This window comes from Sminthopsis crassicaudata, chromosome 2, assembly GCF_048593235.1.
Source record: "Sminthopsis crassicaudata isolate SCR6 chromosome 2, ASM4859323v1, whole genome shotgun sequence".
In the NCBI taxonomy this organism is placed as follows: Eukaryota; Metazoa; Chordata; class Mammalia; order Dasyuromorphia; family Dasyuridae; genus Sminthopsis; species Sminthopsis crassicaudata.
The window spans coordinates 356,153,147-356,169,655 of NC_133618.1; the positions used below are offsets into that span (position 1 = coordinate 356,153,147).

Genomic DNA, 16,509 nt, shown 5'->3' on the forward strand with positions numbered 1-16,509 from the left:
ATCTCATGTAAAAAGAAAATCCACCCAGAATTTTGTATTACTTGTAAACAATGAATTGCCTCAATTCCAGAGAATTAATGAAAAAAACAGCTTTTCCTCCTTTCAGTAAAAAAAGGTAAGCAAGAAGACAATCAAGGAACTGAAAGTATCCTCTATAAGCTTAAATCCTGTAATAAGCCCAACTTAAAGTACCTATTCCCAGCTGTGACTGCTGAACTCTTGTCAGTGATATTAGAAAAACTATCAGAGAATAGAAGTTCTGCAGTACTGAAGAAGGGCAAATATTCTGCTTTTTTTTAACTGAAGAAAATGGATTATGCAAACTAAGACAATACCAATTAGTTTGATCTCTCTTCCTAACAAAAATCTAGAACATATTTATTAATGGAATTGCTTGTGAGCACTTAGCCAGAGAAGCTGTGATCACTAAAAATCAGCATGGTTTCATTTAAAACCGTGCCAAACTACCCTCATTTCATTTTGCTTGCAATAATGATAGATTAGGGCAACACGAAAAATACAGAGTACTGATATTTAAGAAAATCATTGGGTAAAATTTCTGGCATTATCCTTGCAGATAAGATGCAGATTTTTGCCTAATTTAATGTATAGTTAGATAGATTTGAAACTGACTAAATGACCAAACCAAGATGAAACAATGTTGGCCCTAGTAAATATCCCTTTAATCCTGGGCTGTGCAATATTTTTATCAGTGATTCGAATGAAGGCATCTTCTCAAATTTAAAGGTAATACATTTCTTGGAAAGATAACTAACACATATTACAAAATATCTTGACCAGCCAGAAAACTATACTGAATTGAATAAGATGAAAAGTAACAGGGAAACATGAAGAGTTTTATGCTGAGGTTCCCAAAAAAATTCAACTTTACAAATACAGAATGAAAAAAAGAGTATATAACTAGATAATAGTTTTTATGAGAAAGACCAGTATTTTTATTTGATTGAATGTTCATTATAAAGCCATAAGTGCTAGAAACCACATAGAAAATACAATCATGATAATTCATATTTATATAGTTTTCAGTTGGTAAATAATTTTCCTCACAAAGTAACATAAATATAATCCTTTTTCCAAGGTTTATCTAGCTCTTTCACTGATCCTTATATAATGTTCTACATTTTCTTTTAACATCTTGGTTTTCTTTTTCTTCTGAATATACTCCAGCTTGTCTATGCCTTTCCTAACATGAAGCTCTGAAAAGTATAAATGACTTTCCCAGACTTGGACAGTTTAGCAAGTATCTAAAGCAGAATTGGTACTCAGATTGAATTGCTGTGATTTTAGCATTCTAGTCACAAAACTAACCTGTCTTTTAAGAGTTAAGAGATAATTTGAGAATCATAGGATTACCTGAAAACTGACAAAAAAGAATCTACATATAACTTCTAAAGAAATCTTTAAAGAATATTGCCTAACTACTGTCTATCTACCCAGGTTACTTATACCTTCGGAATCTAATACTTAATGTGCAACAAGAAAATGGTATTTACACACATATATTGTATCTAGGTTATATTGTAACACATGTAGAATGTATGGGATTGCCCATCATGCGGGGGGGGGGGGGGGGAGGAGTGGGGGGGATAATTTGGAAAAATGAATACAAGGGATAATATTATAAAAAAAATTACTCATGCATATATACTGTGGGAAAAAAATCTAAATAAAAAAAGAATATTGCCTAAACATGTGTGAACAAGAGAACAATATGAAAATAGGGTCTACTTAAAGAGACCTAAATTTTCTGAGTCCCAGTTTCCTCATCTATGAAATATTTGCATTTCCTATCCATCCCCATAGAGTTATTGAGAGACTAATATTTAAATCACACAGCAATATAGCAATGTGAGTAGTTTTGTTATTTTTACATTATTATCTATCCACAGTATCTAGTAGTGTTCAGTTTACCCACCAAGTTCTCATAAATGTTATTGATTAGAAGTCAAATACTATCAAATTATTATTAACTAAACTACAAGTAGTTTTTGCTACCAATCTTATAACCATCTCTTTTTAATTCTCATTTCATCTGGTGTATGATTATTGTACTTTATTGACATAAAATGCCTTCAAGATCTGGTCAGTCTTTGAGATCACAGGAATTACAGCTAGAAGGAATATTAGACATTATTACCTTCTAGGAGTCTAATTTCCTGACAGGACTCAGGTTTGAATTCACTAGTTATGTAAGTATGGGCTCATTTAGCTTCTCTTCTCTGAAGAGACTAGACTAAAATAGTCTATAATGTTCCTTTCTAGATGGGGACCCCTGATTTTACCAATGAGGAATTAGTTCAAGGAGATATGACTTCAGAGATCACCCAGATAGTAACAAGCATTCTGGTGTGCACTTCATACTATTGTCAAATTTTAATCAATACAAAAATCAAATAAGTCTCCAATATTCTCTTCCCTAATTGGGGGAAGAGGGGGATAACGAGCTATTATTTTTTTATTATAGCTGTTTATTAACAAAACATATGCATGGGTAATTTTTTAACACTGACCCTTGCAAAAACTTCCATTCCAACTTTTCCCCTCCTTCCCTCCACCCCCTCTCCTTGGTGGCAGGTAGTCCCATACATGTTAAATTATGTCAAATACAATATATGTATACATATTTATACAGTTATCTTGCTGCATAGGAAAAATCAGATTTACAATAAGGTAAAAATAATCTGAGAAGAAAAACAAAAATGCAAGCAAACAATAAGAGAAAGAATGGAAATGCTATGTTGTGGTCCACACTCATTTTCCCGTGTTCCTTCACTGGGTGTAGAGCTATTATTTTTTAACAAGGAAAAAGAATATTTAGCATTTTGGGGGGGTCACTGAATGTCTCATTAACATCCAATAGGCAAACATATTAAAAGCAGATACATTGTATTCAGGAGTGGCCTTTTAAAAAGTCAGTCCATTCGGAACAGAATGCACAACTAACTGGCAAACACCAGGTGAACTAATGAGTTTCAGAAAGTATTTTATTTTTTTAAAAAGCTTAATTTTCCCAAATAAATGTTGCTCAAACAAAAACATTGACTTCCCTTGGAGACAGTATTCTGGAGTAGAAAGAGAATAAGCAGGAGAATTTGAATTTTGGCTTAACTAAATCTCACTTTGCAATCTGGGACAAATTACTTCCCTCAGTTCCTTCATTTATAAAATTAGTTAATAATAATTACTCTCAGGGGCAGATAGATGACACAGTAAATAGAACACTGGCCCTGGAGTCAGACAAACCTGAGTTCAAATCCGACCTCAGATATTTGGCCTTACTAGAGGGTCAAGTCACTTATCCCCTAATGTCTCATAATAATAATAACAATAATAATAATAATAATAATAATAATAATAATTGAGGTAGAGAGTAAGATAATAATAGCAATTGTTATTATTTTGTTGTGTCTGTTTTATAGAGAAGTAGAGCTCATAACCACTCTAAAGTAGAGAGTATGATAATAATAATTACTAGTAAATATAACAGAGTAGTTATGAAGAAGTACTTTAAAACAGAGAAACAAAATAATGATTGATATAAAAGCCTCTGTCCTTATTCTTATGGCAAATCGATCTTGCTCTGCTTCCTTCACTTCAGGGCCTCTGAGATTCAGTCATACTCGATCACTCACTCTCCTTTTCATGTAGTGCTCATAGAATGCATCCTTCCTGACTTATGGAATTCCAACCTAGATTTCAAGATCAAATTTTATGCTATCTCTTCCAGAAGTCTTTTTTTAATGTCCCTACTTTGGATTTGCAGACTATTGCTTTAGAGCATTTTTAGTTGTTAGAATTAGAGCCTTTAAAGAATTTTGAATTTTTAAAACTAGTTCAGTATGGGGGAAAGAGTATTGCTAGATTTGGAATTAATATACTTGGTTTAAAAGCTGGATTCATCACTTACAGTTGGCAAATCACTTTAGCTGAAATGTGATGAATTAAATCTGATGAATTAAGGAATCGATCTAAACTATAAAGCCATAAAATTAGAGCTGGAAGAGACTTCCGAAATCACATAATTCAGCCCCCTCATTTTGCACATGAGAAAGTAGAAGCCCCAAAAAACTAAGTAAGAGTTTTTTTGGCCAAGACTCAGAGTTACAGGATCTCACAATTACATGAAAATTGTTGGAAGATCCTTAATCCAATTTACCACCTAGTTCAGAAGTCCTTCTTATAACAAACCTAATCTCTACTTGCATATCATTTGGTGAACATTACCCAGATGTCAAAAAATGTGTGAATTTTGAGCTATTTGGTAGCTACCAATTGCAGTTTTCTGTTTGTGCTCTCTTGTTTTGTTGTTGTTTTCCCCCACAGTTTGTTGCTCACCCTAATTGCCAACAGCAGCTGCTTACCATGTGGTATGAAAATCTCTCAGGCTTACGGCAGCAGTCCATAGCAGTGAAGTCCCTGGCTGTCTTTGGGATCTCCATTGGTCTTCCATTTCTTGCCATAGCCTATTGGATCGCCCCCTACAGCAAGGTACAGGCACTACTGAAGAAGCTTGGGATTTATATAAGGATGTTTGTTTGTTTTTTTTTTTTCTCTTTTCTTAATATGAACCATTTCATATTTTTGCCACCTGTTCCTGTTCCTCAGAGCCCTATCTACAGTCATGCTTAAGATAAATCCTTATGTTTTCCTCTACCAAGTAGAAATGACCCAGAAGGGGAAATTCTGATATTCATTACATTTTATTTCTGATATTAAAAAAGAATTCAGGATGAAAAAAGTCAATGAGAGAAGTAAGAAATAAGTGAGATATAATTTGCAGAGTGACAGATAACAGGAAAGAGAAACAATACACTCTTTTTTTCCCTAACAACTCAAGTTTCTTTTCTGTTCTTGCCATTTTGATATTTCTATATGGCTGCAAAAGGAAAGATATAACTTTTTTCACCCCTTTATAAAAGTGACCTCTTTGGTATAAAGGTTTTCCTGGATATGTAGAATGATAGTCATTTGGGAGTAAGGGCATTTCATGAGAGTGTTTGGCACAGTGGATAGTGAACTGGCATCAGAGTACAGAAAGTCTGAGTTGAAATCCTTCCTATAACTACACCAGCTGTGTGACCCTGAACAAGTCGCTTAACTTTTCAGTGCCTTCAGATAATTCTCTGAGATTGTAAGTTACAAAACAGTTATCCCTGAGCATTGGAAGAAGGAATTTCCTGTACTGTACTGCTTTCCTATCCCATTTTTATTATCCACCTTCCAAAAACATAGTAATATAACTCTCTAGAAGTACAATAGATACCTTGGATGCAGACCCCACATACATAACTATGTATCCTTTAGATAGAGACTAAGAACCCTAGAATTCTAGTGTGGAAAGTGATCATCTAGTTCATTTTTTTTATTCCACAAATGAAAAATGTACCTCCCAGGAAAAATGAAGTGACTGACTGAAAGTTATATAGTAGTTAGGTAATGATAAGTATGGTAGCAGAACTCAGGCTTCCTGGTTCCAATTCCAGTACTATGTTTTTGGAAGGTGGATGTGTCTGTAGAGGATACTATCTACCTCCCCAGCTGAGCAGAAGAGCAGTTGAGTATGAATACAAAATAAGATACATTGTCAGACATGGTCAATCAGTTAATTTCTTTTGCTTTGCTGTATTTTTTAAAGAAGGGAACAAGTATAAATAGGGGCAGCTAGATGGCACAATGGATAGAACTCCAGAGCTGGAATCAGGCAGACTGACAACTATTGAGTTGAAATCTGTCCTCAGACTAGCTATAAATCATTTAATCCTGTTTGCTTCAGTTTCCTCATCTGTAAAATGAGCTGGAAAAGGAAATGGCAAATCACTCTCATATGTTTGCTAAGAAAACCTCAGTGGGGTCACAAAGACTCAACTGAAAACAAATGAACAATAACAAAAAGAATAAATAAAATATTTACTTTAAAAAGGAGAAACATGTAAGATACCTTGTACATATGTAGAGATTCCCAAATTACCTATCAATTTCCCCAAAAAAATTTATAAATGAAATCTAAAATTCTAAAACTTCTAGGAAGTCTAAAAACGGAGCATTAAAGATCCTTACAATCAGGTCAATAAAACCACATATCCTTTATTTCTACACTTTCTATGTGTAGTTTTGTGTTCTCAGTTTAAACTTGGTATATCAAAATCCTGGACCAGAGTATAGAAGAATAAGGATAGTAAAAGTGGGAAGTGAGAAGAGAAGTAACTTTGTATATTAAGAAGATATAATAATGTGAGTCCAGAACCAGAGCAGTAAATCATGAATGAGTGTTTTTGGTAAACTTAAGAGGAAGGAAAATCAGAACTGATTTTGGTTTTGAAATATGCTTCAGATCACCTTGTCAAAAGGAAGAAAGAAATGAGGAATTTGGAAAATAGATATCAAATATATCACAGAGGCACAATATAGTAATGATTGGAAACTTCTTATTCTCAGATTTCATGATATTTATTAGACTAGCTTCTTGACTTGTCTTAGTGATAATTTCATCCTTTAATGAGTTAAGTTATCTACAAAAGGGAATTCCACTCAGAATTTGATTCACACTAATAGAAGGACTGATTGCTGTGGAAATAATGGGAACTTTAATGGAGTATTTCTACTTCATTACAGAGTTTGTTATAGAGAAATAGATGGGGGGAAGGCATCATGTAGTACACTATAGATTTTGGAAAGCAGAATTCAAGGCATGGAGAGAATGCATAGATAGGATTCTATGGACTAAAAATCTTCAGGGGAAGAAGTCAACCTGGGAGGGATGACAGATCAAGAATGGCAATCTAAAGACACAAAGAGAAGATTCTAGTGGGATTTCTCTTAAGGGTCTAATATAGATTTACAGGAAAGCCATCAGCCAACTGAGATTTTTAAAAATGGAAGCAAAACCAGAGAGCAAATGATGAATATAAAAATATGACAGTCCTATAAAAAGTGTCAGGAATGATAAAGATAAAAATAATCTGAAGTTTGCAAGGGAAGGTAAGAACAGAAGAAGTTTCTAAAATCATATTGAAAGAAGTAGAAGGATAAAAAAAAAGGAATAGAACTTTTGCTTGGAGTGAATGTGATGCTGACAACAGAGGAAAGATAGTTTTAATTTACCATTCTTGTTTTGTTTTGAGGGTTGTTTTTTTTGTTTTGTTTTCTTCCCTTGTCTTTTCTCCCAAATGAGAATGACATAGCAGGACAAAAAATGACCAAATATCCTTGATAAATAAGGAAATATTGAGAGAATACTGAGCTGTCTACTTGCCCTTGAAGATTCCAAGTCACCTGACTTAGAAAAGTTATATCTTCAGGTTCTGAAAGAAATGTCAGTTCTATTTAAAAGATCATGGAAATAGAAAAGATATCAAAATTTTATCAAAAGTTTGGAAACAGGCATGTAGTGCCCCATTTTCAAAAAATGGAAGAGAACAGAGTCAACAAATTTGGTGATGATTTTGTCTCTGATTGTTAGGAAAATTCTTGAGATTGTACTTAGAGATATTTGGTAGATATATAGAAAGGAAACAGTTATTATAAAAAGCCAATATGGTTTCACTAAATATTAGTCTTTTCAAAAAAAAACTTCTAATTATCTTTTATGACAGGATTATTAAAGAAATAGATGAGGATGATGCTATGGCTAACTAGATTTTAGCATGACACACACAGGTACATTTGATAATTTTTTCATTTAAAAAAATAAATTTTAAATTGTATGTTATTGTGGTGCTTTATATTACTTAATATCAAATTCAAATTTGCAATATTGATTATCATTCTCATAGGACCAAACATAGATTTAGAGCTGAAAGGGATAAGAGAGATCATCTGGTCCAACCTCCTTCTTTTACAAATGAAAAAATTTAGGCTGAAGGAGGGGAAGAAAACTATCCAAACAAGTCCTCCTATAATAGATGTTTTCTTTTTGTCATAACTTTTATTGTTTAATCATCCTTAAAAATTATTCACAGAACTGCCTTATAAAAGACTAGAAATAGCATCAGAAGCTTGTTTTCTAGTTTTGAAGTGAATAGTCATTCAAAGGTGGTAGCTATTTAACTAGTCTCATTTGAAGAAATATCAAAATATAGAAATATATACCAGTAAAGGAAGCATTTTGATCTTGGAGCTCTTTGAAGGAGCTGTTCTTGTTTGTAGCAAGATATTATTTAAAACAAACTATTAAGTTATTATATAAAACAAACAAGAACAGCTCCTTCAAAGTGGTTTTGATTTGCTGTACAAACAAGAAGTAAAAGCCTCTATGGACAGGGATTCCCTATCCTTCCCATCATGTCCAAATCCCACTTGTCATCAGAAACGAAATTGAGCAGGTTCCAACAAGTGACTACTATTAAGCTTTTAAGGAATATCAATAAATGAGGGCAAATAACTTTAGGAAGTCAAAACTGTAGGGACTGTAAAGCTCATCTTGTACTTCGGGGACACATTATTGTTGCTGGAGCTTCACTACCATATAGAAAATGTAAATAAGAGATTTTGTTCAAACAAGATAAATATGCATATATGATTTATATTCATATATCGTATGTATTTCTATAGTCTCTCCATAGATGAGAGGCATTGTAGAATAGGAGGTAGAGGTGTCTTAAAGCTACTTTGACCCGGACTGAAGTCCCTTTTCTGATATATTCTTGTGGTGTGATCCTGGACAAGGCATGTAACCTTGAAGTATTCTTTGAAACTGGAAATTGCAAAAGTTGCAAACTGCATTAATAGAGAGATTTTCTCACCTGGAAATTCTCTATAATAATGAAATCAGAGTTTGCAATCTCTATTTCTTCTCCATAAATATATTCAATTATATTTATAAACTAATCGCAAGACTCATTAGATCAGTAAACAACATCAGAGGTTCATCTGTTGCTTTTGCAGTAGATTTCTAGTTTATCACAGCACCAATTAAATGACTTGAAAAAATATCAAAGTATTGCCTCTATCCACCAAAACTAACAAATAAGAAACCACCAGTGGAGAAGGCATTGTGATCTCTTTGAAGGGATATTTGGCTGTTCAAGAACTGAAACGATTTAAAAGAGAGGGTCACACATATGCAGCATGATATGCTGGACTTGGAGCTGAAAAGGTACTTGACTTCTGCTTTAGATACAAAGTTCTCCAACTCTAAGGAAGTCATTTAAACATCTCTGATCTTCAGCTGCCTCAGTGGGATCATAACACTTACCATTCAATAAGTAGAAGGATCAATAGATCCTTCAGGTCTATTGTGAGAATTGAATGAATTAATTATATAAAGTATTTTATGAACCTTAAAATTTGAATAAATTACTGCCATTATTATGCATGGTACAATATGGTTAAGTCAAAGAACACTGAATTTGAAGTCAGAATACCTGAGTTTGAATCCTACCTCCCAGATTTATTATATGCTTTATGACCTTAACTTCTGTAATTCTTAGTTTTCTTATCTGTAATCTGGGGATGATAAACTTTTCATGACCTACCTCAGAGAGTTGTTATGAGGAAAGTGCTTTTCAAACCTTAAATATGTCAAAACTTCAAGGATTTATAATTCTGTCCATATGGATACTCCTACTGCCAGCATGGAATGTAATATTTCTATGACTCTAAGGCAGTTTTTATAAGTTGCCATGCCTAAAATATTTATTACCCTTAAGGCAATATGGTGATAGGTTATAAAACCTCTGAAATTAAGTCATCTAGTCTTCATACTCAAAACATAGCATCCATCACTACATATTCAATTAGAAGAACCTACCATAGTATATGAATCAGTAACAGAGACTTTAAGAAGGCAGGATCATCTCTTTGCCCTAATGAGACACCATGGTAGAACTTAAATATTAAGTGGCATGGAAGGAGGGAGAGAGTAAAAGCATTTGGAGAAGAAAGCACTAGCAGCTGGGGTAATCAGAGATTAGTACCTAAACTGTGTCTTCAAGGAAAACAAAACCTTTGAGAGACAAAGGAGAGAGTGAGTGTCCCTCAGGCCTGGAAGACAGCCTACATGAATTTATAAAGGTCAGAGATTAAATGTCAAAATTTAGATAATGAAAGCATTTACAGGTAGCAGGAATAGAATTGGCAGGGAGGGAGAGATTAAAACTAAGAGAAGGAAAAAAAGCTCCCAGAGGAAACAAAAAGGAATGGAAGCAAAGACAAACAGAGAGGCTGGCATTAGCCACCCTTTCCTCAAAGACCAGAGTAAAAGAGGAGAGATTTTGAGGTATGATGAAGGGTAAACAAGAGAACTCATAGTAGATTGTTTCAACTTTTTCAATAAAATAGGAACTAAAGTAGATTTTTGTTTGTTTGCCATTTTTTTTTTCTTGGGTTTTTTTTGGCAAGGCAATTGGGGCTAAACAACTTGCCTCGGATCACACAACTAGTAAGTATCAAGTATCTGTGATAAGATTTGATTCTCCTGATTCAAGGGCCAATGTTCTGTCCATTGTGTCACCTAACCAGTCCAAGAACAAATTTTTCTGCTAGAAGCGGGGATTGTGGTTGATGTTAGAAACTTGAAAAGAAAGGAAAATCTTGGAAAAGCTACTGGGGGCTCAAATGGAGAAATATTCAAGGAAGAATAAAAGGTTTTCTGTGTAATTAGTAAGGGTTTATTTGAAATCAGAGAGCATGGATTCTTGTACAACTTACTCTAGTAGTGGAATTTATGAGTAGAGAAGGTAGATCCAAGATGAAGAATCAGCATGAGTTCAAGAAGGATAAGGGCAAAAGAGTTAAAGGTAGAAGACAGAATATAACTGAATAACTCAAGTCTAGGTTCAAGAGCTTTAAAGGAAGAAAGCAAGTCCTGAGCAAGGAGGATGGATAGGCAGACTAGAAAGAAAAAAAGTGGCTAGAGACTGCATTAAGGATAAAGAATGAGGCACAGAAATATGGAAGGTTGAATTATGATTAAGGAAAAAAATTTCAAAATTCAAAATTATAAAATGAAGTACCTTGGTTATTTGGTGGTATTGAAATCAAAGGTATGACAAACCCAAGTTGGACTGAAGATATATTTTCTGGAAGTATAAAAGCCTGATGAATATGGAAGATAGGGAAATTGAAGTGTGATCAGGGTATATATTATATACCCTAAGTATGAGAGCAAGATATGAGGTGAAAAGGAAAACCACAAGCTAATTCCTAAAATCCTTGGAAAAGGAAGGAGTGATCTAAGGACTAGGAGATTATATCAGCAATGTTTTTGATTTAGTGATAAATACAGGTGAAGTTAACCTCGAAGGTTGCTGAGCAAAGTACATTTAACATCTCAAAAGTGGCAGCATGCCAATTTCTGGTTCAAAGTATTGAAGAGACATTAGTGGAGAGATTATGCTTCTGACACTGACACTTAACCTCTAAATTCCCAAGGCAACTCTTTAAGACTAGAAGTTACAGAGAAATTGCAACCTGCTTTTAGAAGGAATTTTCTTACCTGAGAGTCTCCTCTACCAATGAAATTGAAGATGCAGTCCATATATAGGATATGCATATATATTTATAAATTGATTATATAAAAATACATATATGTGAATAGATAGGATTATGTCAGACATCAGAAGTGTGAGCTACATACAGGAAGGCTGATTTATCATAGATCACATGGAAAATGTCCTCTAATACTAGAATTTAAGCAATACCTTCATGTTCATCATTTTAGTTTAATTTTTAAAAGGATATAGAATATATGTGCCTATGAGAAACAGAAAATAATGCTTTAGGAGGAATAAAGTTATTTGTTCAAAGATATCTAAGGAGATATTCTTAAATATGAAGTCTGTAAGAAAACTTAGTGGTTGTCAAGACCAACTGCATTGTTTTATAGATAAGGAAAGATAATGGTACTGTATATCTGAATAACCCAATCAATCAATGAATTAAAAATTACTTTTGTTATAATAGAGTTTTTAAGACAGACCATGACTTTATAACAATACTTGTAAGTAAACAATGGAGATATTATTATTGCCCTTTCAAAGATGAAAAAGCTGAGGATTGGACAACTAAGGGCATATGACCCAGTATCCAAACTTGGATCTGATTTTAAATCTATTGTTCTATCCAGTACTCCATATTCCATTCCCCCACCCTGTCCCCATTATGAAGAACTTCTAAATGATTAATGTCCAACAGTAGACTAAAATGGATTGCCTCAAGAAAGAGTGAGATCCCATTGGGAGCATAGAATGATATTATTTAGAGCTGGAAGACACCTCAAGGATCATTAAATTCAACCTTCTTTTCTTTATGAAGAAATCTGGGTGCAGTGTAAGTGACTTGTCTAAAGTCTAAATTAAATATCACAAATGAAATTTACCTCTAGAGTTGGTGCTTTTCCAATAATTTTCATCATGATTCTCAAGATAATTTTTGTACTCAAACCATTTCTATGCAAATGTGCAAATATTTCATTTTTCCTAGTGCTTGATACAATGTTCAATAGGCAATAAATAATAAGTTATCTTGTATAAATATTGTCAACATTTGCTGTATAAAATACTCTTAATTCTTCATTTTAGTGAAATATCAAATTGAGAGTTGAATAAATCACAGAAACCTTTTCACTTTTCTAAGTGCTTCATGTAAATGATGGGATTTCTAGGCAGCTCAATGGACAGAGTGCTGATCCTAGACTCAGGAAAACTTATGTTCATGAATTTAAATATGACCTCAAACAATTACTAGCTGTGTGACCCTGCACAAGTTATTTAACCCTGGAGAAAGAAATAGTAACTTAGAAGTATTTCTGCAACAACAACAACCAAAAAAACCAAACAAACAAGAAAAAAAAACTAAATGGGGTCAAGAATTGGACATGATTGAAATGGCTGAACAAAAACAACTAAATGGTTGTTCTTTAATAATAAATTGGTAAATATTAACCTCTTCAGCTAAAATTTCAGAAATGATCCTGGCCTCAAACCACAAGGCAGGAGAAGTTAACTGAATTTTTCCCAGAATCACCCCTACTCTTCATGTTTTATAGAGAGTTATTCTAGATCTTCTGTAGACAAGACCCAAAATGCAGGTCAAATTGAAAGATGAAAAGAAGCACATTTTTCTCTAGCTTTGGTACTTCCTTGAATTAATACCACAGCTTTCTAATTATAATCAATCATGTTATACTAATAATTACAGTAAATAATTACTACATTGAAGCATTTTAAAATAGCATTTATCAATCCATTAGCTGTATAAATGTTATATTAAACATATTCTTAATTGAAGCAATTTTAACCCAAAGAAACACCTATTATTGATCCATTTCTGAACCAATAATCTATCACCCATGGCATATATTGTCATGGTACTGTATATCTGAATAACCCAATCAATAAATAACCATTTATTGGATATCTAACATGTGTCAGGCATTTTCCTAAGGGCTGAGCATACAAAATGAAAAGTTAAATAATTCTTTCCTTAAGAAACATTTCTACTGGATGAAGAGAGAGAGAGAGAGAGAGAGAGAGAGAGAGAGAGAGAGAGAGAGAGAGAGAGAGAGAGAGAAAGAGAAAGAGAGGGAGGGAGGAAGGGAAGAAGAGGGAGAGGGAGAGGGAGAGGGAGAGGGAGAGGGAGAGGGAGAGGGAGAGGGAGAGGGAGAGGGAGAGGGAGAGGGAGAGGGAGAGGGAGAGGGAGAGAGATGGAGACGGAGACAGACAGAGGTGTTGACAGAGAGACAGATAGACAGAAACAGAGAAAGACAGAGATGTCACTATAGCACCACCTAGCTTGTCCTAGCAAAGTACTACCCTGCTCCATCTTAAAAAGTATATTTGTAGACTATCAAAATTCCAAGGACATTTGAGAATTACTTCATCTGTCCTCCTTTTATAGATAGATAAACTGAGATCTAAAGAGAAAGTTAGTCTTTTACCACAATGTTAAAAATTACCTAATTAGGAAGGTCATTTCTCATCCAAACTCCCTGATTTCTATATAGGAAGAATCTGGAATCTTTTAGATTATTTCAGAATAAGAATAATACAAAAAGACCTTATAAAGTCTTCAAAATCCAAAAGATTTTTTAAATTATCAAATTATCCCTCAAATATAAAATAGGCTACTTTACATTATTTTAGCTAGTAAGAAATGATAAAATTTAATAGGTACAACTAGTAAGCAGTTGCAATAGTGCAACCAGGAATTTACTTTCAAATACCAAAATTTAGAAGTTGTTAGCAATATTTTAACTCCATCAACAGGTAGAAATAATTAGGCTTTGAACTTATTTAGTAATAATAAATGGAACCATTAGAAATTTACTGTATGGAATATTTTCTCTATTCCCAAACTGTGGACTCCAAGTCTGTTGATCAGACTCTGACCTGCTCCACTCCCAACAGCAGCTTCAAGGTAATTTGTGCTCTCTACCTCTCATACCCTCCTTACTTCTGCGAACAGACTTTGCTCCCAAATGAGATCTTGGATCTCAAAATTGAAGAATTCTAACCAATTTGTCTCCTCAAACCCCAGTCTCTATTCTAGGTTTCAGAAGTTCTAGTTACAGTTTTGTCTATTCTATCAAGAATTAGAGAAGTAGGGAAATTTAGGTCCATGGAATTGAATGAAGCAGTGCTGTTATTAACTATCACATAGGGGCGATTTGAAACTTTATTTAAAACCCCTTTCCTCAATGATTCCGTAAATCCTTCTGAAATAGAAAAGCATCAGGCCTGTCAAAAATATATCATCCTATTACCTGGAAATGGGCATGGTAAGATGTCATGGGATATATTTTCAGTCTGTAGCTTTTAATATATTGTCCAAACTGGATTATTCTCTGATTGAGCTTTTTGTGAAGAAAAGTGTGCCAGAGGGAAAGGGCACCTCCAAGTTAATCATCTGTCTTGTTCATATTTTATTTCCAGTTAGGACGGACCCTGAGGAGCCCTTTCATGAAGTTTGTGGCTCATGCAGTCTCTTTCACAATCTTCCTGGGACTGTTAGTTCTGAATGCATCAGACCGGTTTGAAGGTGTTAAAAACCTCCCTAATGAGACCATCACGGATTATCCAAAGCAGATCTTTAGAGTAAAAACCACCCAATTCTCATGGACAGAAATGCTTATCATGAAGTGGGTTTTAGGTAAGAAAGAAAATCCATCTTCTATTGTTATCCTCTACATTTGGGCATTCTACTTTGCCAGGGAGTGTTCTTCACCTACACTAAAGGAAAAGATAGGAAGGCAGTTTCCTTTAATGGAAGACAATTACAATATGACATATATATATACATATATATATATATATGTTTCCCAATCTCCAGATTATTAATAGAGATGTATTAATAGAGAAATAAACAAGATAAGAATTTATTAATGTCAAGTCCCTGCCTTCAAGTAACTTACAATTTCTTTGGGAAGATAAAGATAGCATATTTGAAGTCATTACTAGACAGAATAATGCAGTATACAATTATATACTACGTGTAAATAATACATAAAAATGTGTTAAATTATACACTACATGACAGAAACTGATTGTGGCAAGAAGATATCCATGGGACCAATTAACAAAACCATAATATATGATTAATGTCAAAGATGATTAATGTCAAAACAAGTGGTCCAAGAGTGCTCCTGAAAGATGTTTCATAGAGTGATGGAGTATCTGGGGAAGTGGAAGTGGAATTGAGGCTTGACAAATGGTAGCATTTGAATAGGTTTAAAGAGTTAAGAAGTTACTTCAGCCAGGATGAGAATCATTTGGAGAAACAACATCCTCTACTACAGGTGTTTCAAACGCAAATAAAAATTTGAGCTATTAATCTACATATAATAATCTCTGTGGGCCACACATTAACTTAGTTTTTAAATATGATGTTATCTGTGTTTTATTGTATTTTCATTTATCTTATTAAATATTTCCCAATTACATTTTAATGGCACAGTAGGGCATGTTGTTGACTATGTGTTTACCACCTCTGCTCTATTTAGGACACTGGATTTGGGATCAGGAAGACTTGGGTTTAAATCAGGCTTTAGATATTTACTAGTTGTACAACCCTCAGCAAATTAATTATATTATCTATATTTATCTCCTCATCTGTGAAATGGAGTTGGATTCAAGCATCTTTAAAGTGCCTTTCTTACAAAGGCCCTGAAACAGGAATGATCATAAATTTTAGAGCTAGTAGGCACATTAGGAGCCATTTATTTCAATTACCCCATTTTACATATAAGGAAATTGAGGCCCAGAGAAGTTTAAATTAATCATTGGTATTCAGTGTATGTCTTCTTGACTACAAGTATAGTGCTTATTCCACTGTAATATACATGTACATGGTCAATTATAGGAAAGGAAGAATATTCTGATCTGGCTCAAGGGGGAGACTCTGGGTGATGGAATAGTGAAATATAAGGCTTAAAGAAAAAGACAGGCAATATGACAAAATGAATGGAGTCCTGTGTAATGTTCTTCTCTAAAATATAATGTTCTCTGGGAGCAGATTTCTGGGAGCAGCCTTAGTTTCAGTTCAGTGTAATAA

At 33.9% G+C, this 16,509-nt stretch overlaps 1 protein-coding gene across 1 annotated transcript in view; it reads left to right on the forward strand.

The window, feature by feature from the left end:
* Nucleotides 1-16,509, forward strand: part of TRPC7 (transient receptor potential cation channel subfamily C member 7) — a 288,781-nt gene that overhangs the window by 166,931 nt on the left and 105,341 nt on the right. The window contains exons 4-5 of the mRNA XM_074284798.1: nucleotides 4,345-4,509; nucleotides 14,892-15,108. Coding sequence (XP_074140899.1) covers nucleotides 4,345-4,509; nucleotides 14,892-15,108 — 382 coding nt within the window. The remainder of the gene's footprint in view (nucleotides 1-4,344; nucleotides 4,510-14,891; nucleotides 15,109-16,509) is intronic.